The sequence below is a fragment of the Chrysochloris asiatica genome, unplaced genomic scaffold (genome assembly GCF_000296735.1).
Source record: "Chrysochloris asiatica unplaced genomic scaffold, ChrAsi1.0 scaffold00234, whole genome shotgun sequence".
Lineage (NCBI taxonomy): Eukaryota > Metazoa > Chordata > Mammalia > Afrosoricida > Chrysochloridae > Chrysochloris > Chrysochloris asiatica.
Window position 1 is genome coordinate 2,686,813 of NW_006408752.1, and position 12,854 is coordinate 2,699,666.

Sequence of the window (12,854 nt, forward strand, 5' to 3'; positions counted from 1 at the left end):
AATTGTTAGGATGACGCAGGAATGGGTTTGGTTTTGTTGTGCATAGGGTCACTATGAGTCAGAACAAACACAAAGGCACTAAAAACAACCACCACCTACCCACGGTAATTACTAATAAATTTTTGTATATACATTTTCTTTTTATATGTTGTTGTTGTTAAGTACCATGGAGTCGGTTCCGACTCATAGTAACCCTGCACAGGGTTTCCGAGGCTGTAAATCTTCACGGGAGCATAACACCTCATCTTTCTCCTGCGGAACCACTGGTAGTTTCGAACTGCTGACCCTGAGCTTAGCAGCCCGACTCATAACCACTATGCTACCAGGGCGCCATCAAGTCAGCACTCATTCACAGTGATCATACATACAACAGAATGAAACTCTGCCTGGTCCTGTACCAACCTCACTATCGTTGCTATAGTTAGCCCACTGCTGCTGCCACGGTGCCAATCCATCTTGTTAGGGGTCTTCCTTTTCCCCACAACCCTCCATTTTACCAAACATGACGTCCTTCTTTAGGGACTGGTCCTTCTTGACAACATGTCTGAAGTATGAAAGATGAAGTCTGGCCATCCTGGCTTCCAGGAAGCATTCTTCCAACACAGATTGGTTTGTACTTTTGGCAGTCCATGCTACTTTTTATATAGGTTGGGTCATATAATATTTGTCATTTTGTGATTGACTTATTTTATCTTCAATCACCATAATGTCTTCAAGCTCCATCCGTATTGTATTTGTACTACTGGCTTTCATTGTATGTATGCACCACATTTAGTTTATCTATTCATCTCTTGATGGCCATTTACGCTGTTTCCACCTTTGGGCAACTATGTTGCAATGAACCTTGGTGTACAAGTATCTGTTTGAATCTCTTTCAAGTCTTTTGGGTACATGCTTAGGACTGGAACTGCTGGGTTATGTGGGTAGTTCTATTTCAGTTTTCTGAGAAACTACCTCATTGTTTTCCATATCAGTCATACTGTTCTGCATTCCCTCCAGCAATGGGTAAGGGTTCTGATTACCTCACATCTTCATCAACATTTTGATTTATTTTTTATCTCAGCCATCCTAATGGGAATGAAATGGTATTTCATTGTGATTTTGATGTGCATGTCTAAATAGCTAATTATTCCAATTTATGCACAAACCACTAAAACCAGTGAGGATGAAATAGAATTCCACCAACTTCTTCAATCTGAAATTGATGAAACATGCAATCAAGATATATTGATATGGCTACCCAAAAGGGGGGAGGGGTTGCAAAGGCAAGAAGTGACTGACATACAAGCTTTCAAGAGGGAGTCTAGATCCAGAGGGCATGGAGGAAGGTAGACTCTCCACTGAGTAGTATCCAATCTCTCTTGGTGGGACTAATGAAAGGAGATAGGGATAGGTCCTTTGTGGTACAATGGTGAATAACTGTTATCAGGACTGACTGTGAGGGTTGAAAATGTAAAGGTGGACATTTTGTAGCAAAAGGTGACTGACTTTGCAGTCCAGGAACAGAGGTCCCTGGGACCATCAAGGGAGAAGAGCAGAGAGCGGGACCCTACCCAGAGAGCAGTGATGCCTGAGATGGAAGAAGAGATGATGACGTGGAGAGATGGAGCAGCTGGGGACTTTAGACACAGAGAGGGAGAGGGGCTGTGTGCTGACGACTGGGGGTCAGGCTTTGGTTGGTTGATGATGTATGGAGGGGATTGTAATCATGGCAATGGAACCATATATGATAAGATGAATGTAAAGCTGTTCTCCCATGTAAACTATCACATAATTCACAATAAACATTAAAAAAAAAAGATATATTGATAATCACTGGCATGGCAACTGGAATGCAAAGGTTAGAAACAAAGAGGAGGGATCAGTAGTTAGAAAATATGGCCTTTGTGATAGAAATGATGGTGGAGATTGCATGATAGAATTCTGCAAAACCAATGATTTGTTCATTTCAAGTATGTTTAGACAGCATAAGAGATGACTATACACATGGCCTTCCCCAGGTAGAATAGACAGAAATCAAATTGACTACATCTGTGGAAAAAGATAGTGGAAAAGCTCCATATCATCAGTCAAAACAAGGCCAGGGGCAGATTGTGGAACAGATCATCAACTGCTCATATACAAATTCAGACTGAAGCTGAAGAAAATGAAAAAAAAGTCCATGAGAGCCAAAATAAGACTTCGAATATATCCCACTTGAATTTAGAGATCCTCTGAAGAACAGATTTGATAAATTAGACACTAAAAACTGAAGACCACAAGAGTTGTGGGATGATATCAAGAACACCACAGAGGAAGAAAGCAAAAGGTCAGTAAGCACACAAGAAAGAAGAAAAAATCAAAATGGATATCAGAAGAGACTCTGAAACTTGCTCTCCAGAGTAGAGATGCTAAAGCAAATGGAAGAAATGAGGAAGTACAAGAGCTGAACAGAAAATTTCAAACGTCACCTCAAGAAAATAAAGCCAAATATTACAATGAAATGTGCAAAGATCTGGAGTTAGAAGACCCAAAGGGAAGAACACACTCAGCATTTCTCAAGCTGGGGGAACTGAAGAAAAAATTCAGGCCTCGATTTTATTATTGAAGGATTCTCTGGACAAATTATTGAAGGAAGATGGAAGGAATACAGCGTCACTGTACCAAAAGGAAATGGTCAATGTTCAACCATTTCAAGAAGTAACATATGATAAAGTCTGAGGTGTATTGAAGGAACTGGCAAAGAACAAGACACCGGGAATTATTGGAATACAAACTGAAATCTTTCAAGAAAGTGAGGCGGCACTGGAGGCACTCACTCATCTATGCCAAGACATTTGGAAGACAACTATCAGGCCAACTGATTGAAAGGGATCCTTATTTGTGCCCATTCCAAAAAGAGGTGACCTAATGGGATGCAGAAATCATCGGAAAATATCTATGATATCCCATGAGAGTAAAGTTTTACTAAAGGTAATATAGAAATGGCTGCAACCATACATTGACAGACAACTTCAAGAGGTTCAAGCCGGATTCAGAAGAGGACATGGAATGAGGGATATCATTGCTGACATCCGATGGATCTTGGCTGAAAGCAGAGAATACCAGAAATATATTTAGCTGTGCTTTATTGGCTACTCAAAGGCCTTAGATTGTATGGATCAATGCAAGCTATGGACAACATTGCAAAATGTAAGTATTCGGGAACACTTAATTGTGCTCATGAGAGACCTGCACATAGACCAAGAGACAGTTGTTTGAACAAACACCGGAACACTGAATGGTTTAAAATTAAGAAAGGTGTACAACAGGGTTGTATTCTTTCATTATATTTATTCAACCTGTAGGCTGAGCAAATGATCAGAGAGGGTAAATTATATGAAGAAAAATTTGGCATCAAGATTGGAGGAAAACTCATTAACATCCTGTGATATGCACATGATACAACCTTGCTTGCTGAAAGTGAAGATGACTTAAAATACTTACTGATGAAGTCAAAGACCATAGCCTTCGGTATGGATTGCATCTCAATGTAAAGAAAACAAAAATCCTCACCACTGGACCGAAAAACCACATTTTTATCAATGGAGAAAATATTAAAGTTGTCAAAGACTTCATTTTGCTCAGATCAACCAACAACACTCATGGAAGCAGCAGCCAAGAAATCAAACGACGTTATTGCAGTAGGCAAATCTGCTGCATAAGACCTTTTAAAGTGTTGAAGAACAAAGATGTCAGCTTGAGGACTAAGGTGCTCCTGACCCAAGCCATGGTATTTTCAATAACCTTATATGCATGTGAAAGTTGAACAGTGAATAAGGAAGACCATAGAAGAATTGATGCATTCGAGTTATGGTGTTAGAGGAGAATATTGAAAGTGCCATGGGTTGCCAAAAGAACAAACAGATCTGTTTTGGAAGAGATACAGCCAGAGTGATCCTTGGAGGCCAGGATGGCCAACTTTGTCTCTCATACTTCAGACATATTGTCAGAAGGGACCAGTCACTGGGGAATGAGATCATGTTTGGTAAGGTGGAGGGTCACAGGAAAAGAGAAAGACCACCCCCAGTGAGATGAATTGGCAAAGTGGCAGCATCAATGGGCTCAAGCGTGGTAGCAATTGTAATGTTATCCCAGGACTGGGCAGTGTTTTTTTTTTTTTTCTGTACTGACTCAATGGCACCTAACAACAACAAATAGCTAATTGGAGTTCTGGTGTGGCATTGTGGGTCAATGTGCTGGACTGCAAGGTCAGTGGTTCAAACATAACAGCTGCTCCTTGGAAACCCTGTTCAGGGTAGCCTATGGGTCGGACTGATTTTCTGGCACTTAACAACAATAGCTAATTATGATAAGCATCTTTTTATGCATTTGGTAACCATTTACCTTTTTGGTGAATGTCTTTTCAAGTCCTTTATCCACTTTATGATTGGGATATTTGTTTTTTGCTGCTGTTGTTGAAGCTTTATATATATTTTAGTTTATTTTGGTTATAAGATTCTTGTAGGCGATACGGCTTCTGAAGATATTCTTACAGTTAATAGCCAGTGTTTATTTTTTTGGGGGGGGGTTACGATTTTTTGATGAACAGAAGTTTTTAATTTTTATGAGGTCTTAAGTTTGTCTCTTTTGATGTTTGTGCTTTTGTTATTATATTAGATAATCCTCTGTTCAACGCTAGGCCTGGCAGTGTTGCCCCTGCTTATTCTTCTAAGAATTTTATGGTTTGGTTTGCACATTTAGATTCTTAGTCCATTTTGAATTTGTTTTTGTGTATTGTGTAAGATACTAACTTTCTTTTTAGAATTAATACAACATAAAAAGCCAAATTAATGTAATTAAGTAACGTTTATTTTTACATAAAACAATTTTCCAAAGAATACATTTAAAAACCATCTAGAGATACTGATTTTATTGCATTACAAAAAATTGAGAGGCACAATTGAAGTCTTCAAATACCTTGTGAGGGTTATAGGTGAGGATCTATGACAGCTGTCTACATTGTTCTTAGTCACTTAAAGGCTCTGGGTACAAGAGCCCTTCCCATGAGGCAGTAGTGCACTTTTATTTAGTAGGAAGAAATCACATAAAATATATACTTTAATACAGAAAGTGTTACTGTATCATCACTTTCGATTACTTATAAAAACTTCACTTTAAATTGCACAAAGGTTCTCTTTAAAATTGACAACCCTCAGGAGACTGAGCTTAAAACTAAGTATCCATCTAAATAATTCATTAAAAATAATTAGGTTTCCATTTCTCCACAGATAACAACAAAAAAAAATCTATGAAGAAATACATTATTTAAATGGGACATTTAAAAATCTTTCATAGGAAAATAGGTTTACATGTTAGTCCCTAGTCAGCTAAATTTTCTTCCTACTTCAGAAGTAAAACTGATCACACATGTCCAAAGTTTGAAATCAGAGTACCTATATACCACAGTATAGTGTGGAAGTGTTTACATGAATTCATTTTGTCTATCATTTTACTGTAGTATCAAATTATCAAAAAGGCACATGGGTACATTCTTCAGAACAGTTTTGGTCTTTGAAAAAAAAAAAAAAATCACACATTTATAAGCAGTGATTTTCAATCATGTTTAAAAACAAAAATATTAAACAAATGCATTTCCCAATCCAGGTACTACAGGATCCATGAAATTTCTGCAGGCACTTCACTTTCCATAGAATTTCTTGTTCAGCAGGTAAATGAGAAGGTTTACATTCACTTTAACCTTGTCAAACATTTTCATTACAGCTACTCCTTCATACTGCATCTCAAGTAAGTTCTGTAATGATAAACAATATCAGTTAAGTCTCAACTTTGACATGCCACACACATTAAAAGTATACTAGAAGAATTTATCTGTTGGCAAAAATAAGATTCAATTGCCCTAATGACCTAGATCAGAGGCTCTAAAACTTTGGTGTGCACCAGAATTCTTGGGTTAAAAATACCAAAAACACAAACCAACTCCATTTCCATCCAGTTGATTCCAACTCCTAGAGCCTTGTTAAAACAGATTGGCAGGCTCTACCCCTAGAAAATTCTGATTTTGTAGGTTTGGAATGAAGCCCAAATATTTGCATTTTAAACACATGGCCTAAAGGTGCTACTGTTGGTCTTGTAATCACTCCCCTAGATAAAAGAAAATAGGTCTCAGAATAGATGTTGTTGAGGTTAAATGCCATCAAGTGGGTTCTGACTCATTGTGACCTGGTATAGGATTTCCAAGGAGTGACTGATGGGTTTGAACTGCCAACGTTCTAGTTGATTCAGTGTTTATCCTATAGCACCACACCAGGATGCCTTAGAATTTATCGATTGTCAGAAAGAAAGTCATAATCATTAAGCTACTATTAACCATAGGGTGCTATGAGTTGGGATTACTCAAAGGCAACTGCTTAATATCAAATCCATAATTTTAATTTTTAGTTGAAAATATCAAAACACAAATATTCTTGCAAGATAGGCTATATGCTTCAGTGTTTTCTAAAGTGTGAATAAGACACCGCTGGGGAAGGAAGAAGACTGTTAGAACTCCTTATTATTTTAAGTTTTTTCTAGTCTTTAAATATTTCATTTTGTATATAATTTTATAAACCATACCAAACTTGTTGCCATCAAGTCGACTGCAACTCACTGCAACCCTACAGAACAGAGCAGAATTCCCCATGGAGTCTCCAAAGTTGTACATTTTTATGGAAGGAGACTACCACATTTTTCTCCCAAGGAGTGGCTGGTGGGTTTGAACTGCCGACCTTGCAGTCAGCAGCCAAGTGCATAACAAAACCATGGACGAGACAGACTGGCACCCTGGCCGCAGCAATAGGCTCAGATATAGATAGCACTGATTGTGGGCACAGTGCAGGGCTGGGCAGTGTTTCATGCTGTTAAACACAGGGTTGCTCTGAGTTGGAACTGACTCAATGGCAGCTAACAGCAGCAGCAATATATTTTATAAAGCACGTATTCGAGTACCAGGGTAGAAGCATGTTTACTTGATAAATAAGTATATACACATGTGAGGTAAGGGCTCATGCTATTTACTGATGAAGTGGGGTGAAGAACGTTGCAGCTCATTGTGTACAACTCCTTCCTGATCTAGAATATCTCCACCCTTTATTGAGACTGGTTAAAATCATCTGTAAGTCACTCTACCATTCTATTTTTCATTACCATCATATAAAAGCCAAAGAATCAATTCTCTTACTGAAATAAATACCTAGGTCACACCAGCCATGTGCATGAAGCTAAGCAGTGACATTTCACTATAACAGAGGACAGGAAGCTTTCCCCCAAATATAAGATATCATCCCTGGATCTTGTGAACGAATACCCAAGTCTCATTTTCTTTGTTCTAGCTCTGGGAACTTCCTGGTTCTTAATGACAATGTCTGGTGACTTTATTCAGTGAGATCACCTGCAAAACTTTGATCTTTGAGCAAACTTTGGCTCTTATGAGTGTCCAGTGGACTCCAGCTCTAAGTGACCCCATGTGACAGAACAGCAGTGTACTGGGGCTTTCTAGGCTATAATTTGTACAGGAGCAGATCACCAGGGCCTGTCTCTCTCATGGAGTCAGTGGGTGGATTTGAACCACTGACCTTTTGGTTAGCAGCTTAACCATTGCATCACCAGGGTTCATTCATATTCAACTACACCCCTACATTATTCAGACATGCTTCCGGGATTGGAATTCCATAGGGAAGTCCTTCAGTGGAGACTCACTTTTCTTCTGGGAAATTCAACATTTGTTTGCTAACCAGTGACTTAGAAAAAAGAGTTAAGCCAATTCTGTGTGGGTATGTTGAGATAAGGAAAAATTTATGTGGGGGAATTAGCAGGGCCTCCAAGCTGGAAAGACTGCCTTGTGGATTGAAAGTCAGAGTTTACTTTTGCTCTGCCATTTGGTATTTTATGACCTTGCAAATTGTAAAACCTCTCTGAAGTTCCGCTTTCTTGTCTGTACATTGGGGTAACAGTGTCATCCTCACAGGATGTTATTGGGTACATGAGATGACAGTATCTGCAAACCCTTTGTAAGCCACCCTTGCTTTGCAGGATCCAGTGGAATCCAGTGAGAAAGTAGTGGAGCAAAGGGAAGAAAAGAGTTCGACCACTCAACTACCACTGCCCTCAGCCTTCAGTGGCCCAGGTAAACAGGTGTGATTTCCATGGAAAAACGTTCCGCCAAAAATAAAAACTCAATTACTTCTCTAAATTGATCCTGGGCTAAGGATTAAGGAGTCAGTGGTTAATGAGCTTGCACATTTGGTGTGCACTTTCCCCCACTTTTTTCATTTTGTATATCAACTGGATTTTTCAGTTTCTCTTCAAATGTATTTGGCTTAAATCTGGTTCCAATGAAGAAGAGTAACTCAAATTGCAAATACCATTTTTCGATGAACAGACACCTGTCTTAAACAATGCCTTTCATTCTTATGATTTCAGACATTCAAAACATAGATTGAAGAAAACTGATGTCTGACCCAATTCAAGTAAAACAAAGGGAGAGAAGGAGAAAGGAGAAATGAGACCAGGAAAACTCCAGTCCTGGGAAACCTCAGTCTTTAGGAAAACATGCAAGTTTCTAATAAAAGGGGACTTTCTAGTCTTTTAAATAATGTTTAATACTTATTTTGCTTTTGTGTATTTAAAATGGAAATGAGCAATGGTTGTTTAAAAAAATGGAAAAGAGGCTTAGAAAACCTTAACTCCTACGTTTCAAGATTTATTATAAGGGTCTAGCAATTTGCAAAATCACAGCTTTAAAATAATCTATCAACATAAAAAAAACAAAAAACAAAAAAAAAAAAACAAGTCAGTCTTGCATTGGTCTTCTGTTAACTTTCCTTCTTGTCATTAAGAGTCTAAGCCAGGGGAGCCAAGAATGACCAACATTCTACAAGTCACTCCCAGTTTGCAGGAATCCCACAGCTTACCTGAATATTGAGCTGTACCTTTTCCATTTCAACACCCAGGAGTTTTGCTCTAACATCGAAGATGCCCACATCTTCCGTAGACATGATATCAAAGGTAACGTTTTTAAACCTGATGAAGAAAGGAACATTCACAAACATGGAATTCTAGATATATGCTTAAACCTGAACCAAGCTAACCAAATCCCAAGTTACCATTCTTAATGAATTGTTTCTTGGGAAAACTCTATGGAAGTTAAAAAACTTCCCTCCATATGCTCCCCAAACAGTAGGTTAGGCAGAGATTGATGACATCTGTAACTTATCGAGCACTGTTGTCATTGTTAAGTGTTGTGGAGTTGGTTCCGACTCATAGCGACCCTGAATAGGGTTTCCGAGAAGTAACTGGTAGATTTGAACAATCGACCTTACAATTAGCAGTCTAGTGCTTATCTTAAAGCACCATACCAGGTTGCTGTTGCTAAGTGCTGCTGAGTTGGTTCCAACTCATAGCAACACTGAATAGGGTTTCCAAGGAGCAGCTGGTGAGTTTGAATCACTGACTTTGCGATTCAAACCAACCTTGCGGTCCAGTGCTTTACCCCAGAGTGCTACACCAGGATTCCACAGCAGGTGGAGGTGCTTTATTACAAAATACTGTTGTTAAGTTCTGTCGACTCAATTCCCATGCATAGGGACCTTCTATAGGGTTTCCGAGGAGCGGCTGGTGTGTTAAAACCACAGACCGTGCGATTCAAATGACTTTGCAGTGCAAACATAAGATGGTCCTTTTCCTTCAAGAATGCAAAATACAGTTGGAAATTTAGGATAATCACAGAATATGAGCATTGTTACGTTGACCAGCACTGTTCACAGACAGCCCTGGTGGGGCAACCGTTAGGCACTCAGCTGCTAAGAGAAAGGTTGACAGTTTGAAGCTACTCAGTGGCTTTTTAAAGAGCAGGCAATCTGCTTCCATAAAAAGGCAGCAGCCTATAAAAGCCTCCTGGAGGGTTCTACTCTGTCATGTGGGTGGTGATGAGTCAAAGATGGATTCAACGATACCAAACGATAGCTGCTCAAGGCCAGCTCCGCATTTCAGATGGTAACTTTCATAGAAATTTTGAAGAGGAAGAGTGTTTTCTTTGACTTGATGGTCAAGAGAAAGTTTCACACTTTTACCTAAAACATAATGAAATGCTTTAAAAAAAAAAAGAGAGAGAGAGAGAGAGAGAGAGAAGGTTTCGTGGGATAAATAGAAACCAAGAAACCACTCAAGACAAAAGGACCAGAAAGTGAAGCAGTATGGATTCAGGAACCCTTTCCAATGGAGAACCACAAGGCCCCTGGTCTCGGGCTATGGAGCAGAGCTTGTGTCTTCCACCTCATACACACACACTGCTGAAGTGGCTGGGTCCCAGCGGCTGGCACATTAATGAGTTTGTGGTTTTCAGAATACAAAAGCCTTGTTTTACAATTGTGGATAACGCTCATTTACCAAGTCTGAGAGGTAGCCTTTCATTGTTCCTGAGATGACCTAGTTCTCTTAGAAGGAAAATGACAGGCTCCCATAGCCAAACACATTGGACCAGCCATGGGAACATGGTTGCTTGGTGAGCACCAAGTGCTAAAGGCTGATGGAAAGACTAGAGATTACAATGTGAGGGGCCTTCAAAACAGAAGGAAAACCGTGGGAAAACAGAAAGAAAAGATAAAGGACTTTTTCCATGAACTTTTAACTCCCCTTGTACATGTATTTTCTCCTGTCATCTGTAATCAAAGATAAGCTTTGATACACCAAGTGTGAAGGCTGCAGGAAACGGAACAATGTGAATATGACTTTGTGAGCTGAGGGCCACACCCTTGTTCCGGGCAGCGTCCAGGTCGCACTTACTGGTTGGTCTGGAGGTCATCTATCCCCAGCAGGACACCTTTCTCCTGCAGCCTGGCTGCTGTGTACTTCACAAGCTTCGCTCTCTTGGGCCCTTTGGGTTCTCCTTTCCCATCAAGTTTAATGGATCTCCGGGTATTTCTAACAAAATAAGAACAAACCATCAATCATCCTGATGCCAAACTCAGCTGCTTTGGGGAGTGTAATCACTGTGCCCAGAGTGTATTATACAGTTGTGGAACAGACAACTTGTTATTTTTTTGATGTTATTATTGGTAAGTGCTGTCAGGTCGGTTTCACTAATAGTGATCCTATATAGGGTTTCCAAGGTGTAGCTGGTGGACTTGAAATGCCGATATTGTGGTGAGCAGCCCAGTGCTTATCTTACAGTGCCACACCAGGACTCCTAGTTTCTGATGTTGTTGTTATGTTGTTAAGTGACATAGAGTCGGTTCCAATTCATAGTGACCCTGCATATGGTGGCTTTGAACTGCCGACCTTGCACTTCATACTGACCTTGCTATCCAGTGCTTAGCCTACAGCATCACAGGCCCCTATTTTCTGACAGTAGGTGACAATTTAAGGAGCCCTGGTGGTGCGGTGGTTAAGAGCTGGGTTGCTAACTAAAAGGCTGGCAGTTGGAACCCACCAGCTATTTCATGGGATAAAGCTGTAGCAGTTGGTTTCTGTAAGGATGACAGACTTGGAAACCCTATGGGGCAGTTTTACTCTGTACTGTAGGGTCACTATGAGGTGGAATTGGCTTGACAGCTCTGGGATTGGGTTTAGGTGACATTTTTTCCTATGTAAATAAAACCTCCCTATTGAACTGCTTGGAAAAAAAAAATGTTCCTTTCCAGGTGACTAAAGTGTGAATTACAGACTAATACTTTTAATAAAGATAACATTTCCATTGTGCTTTGTAATGAATAAATTTCTTTCCAATGTAAAGGAACCCTGAGGGGTGGGGCAACTGGTTAAGTGTTCAACTGTTAACTGAAAGGTTAGCAGTTCAAACCCACCCAGTGATTCCTTGGGAGAAAGACCTGGCAATCTGCTTCCATAAAGATGACAGTCTGAAAAACCCACGAGGCAGTTCTAATATCACACAGGGTGGCTACAATTAGAAATCAATTCAATAGCACCTAAAAAAACCCCACTCAGACACACCACCACACACATACATGGCAAGGGTTTCAAAAAGTTCAGAGGAAAATGGAATGAAAAGATAATGGAATTTTTTCGTGAACTTTTTGAAGCCCTCTGGTAGCGTAGTGGTTATGAATCGGGCTGCGAACCTTAAGATCAGCGGTTCGAAACTACCAGCCGCTCCGCGGGAGAAAGATGAGGCTTTCTATTCTCGTAAGGATTTATACCCTTGGAAACCCTGTACAGGGTCGCTATGTGTCAGAACCGACTCGATGGCACTTAACAGCAACAACAACTCATCTATGTATATATATATATATCCTCCTTTTCCAGAGTTTATTTCATTTAGCTCCCATAATCATACTTGAGAATCTAGTACCTCAAATCTTAACATTAAAGATGAGAAAATTAAAGCTGGTTCAAGATCACATAACTATAAGAAGCAAGAATCAGAATCCAAATCTAGACTACCTAACTTCAGAGTTTGTATAAAATGCCTCAAAGTAGTTATAAATTAAATAAATACTGCAAACCCCTAGCATATTTATTTTTACTGATAGTTAGCCTTACCAACACAGTGTGCAAAGGTAAACTATAGGACCCAAGTGAATACAAACTCAGAACTAATGGGTCCTAAATAAATGAAGCTTATATTTTATTATTCCCTTCACCAAAATTTATGATTAAAACAATTGATTTTTTTTTTCATGCAGCATCATTTCCTACTTCCAATTGACTATAAAGATTATTTGAAAATGCTGTGTTACATATTTAAATAGGTTATTAAAATTTGATTAGATATTGACTTTAGTCTGGTGGTAATAATAATAAGAATAGTCATTAAAATTGAACATAAAACTTTTATAATTTAAATGCCAAATTTTGCTTTTGGTGTCACTACTGATTTA

The 12,854-nt window shown here is 39.3% G+C and overlaps 1 protein-coding gene across 2 annotated transcripts in view; it reads right to left on the reverse strand.

Moving 5' to 3' along the window:
• Positions 1-4,808: 4,808 nt before the first annotated feature.
• Positions 4,809-12,854, reverse strand: part of IQGAP2 (IQ motif containing GTPase activating protein 2) — a 373,356-nt gene continuing 365,310 nt past the window's right edge. For both annotated transcript variants that reach the window (XM_006873291.1, XM_006873292.1), the window contains 3 exons: positions 10,801-10,938; positions 8,931-9,039; positions 4,809-5,773 (listed from right to left, as the gene is read on the reverse strand). In XM_006873291.1, coding sequence (XP_006873353.1) covers positions 5,660-5,773; positions 8,931-9,039; positions 10,801-10,938 — 361 coding nt within the window. In that variant the 3' untranslated portion in view covers positions 4,809-5,659. The remainder of the gene's footprint in view (positions 5,774-8,930; positions 9,040-10,800; positions 10,939-12,854) is intronic.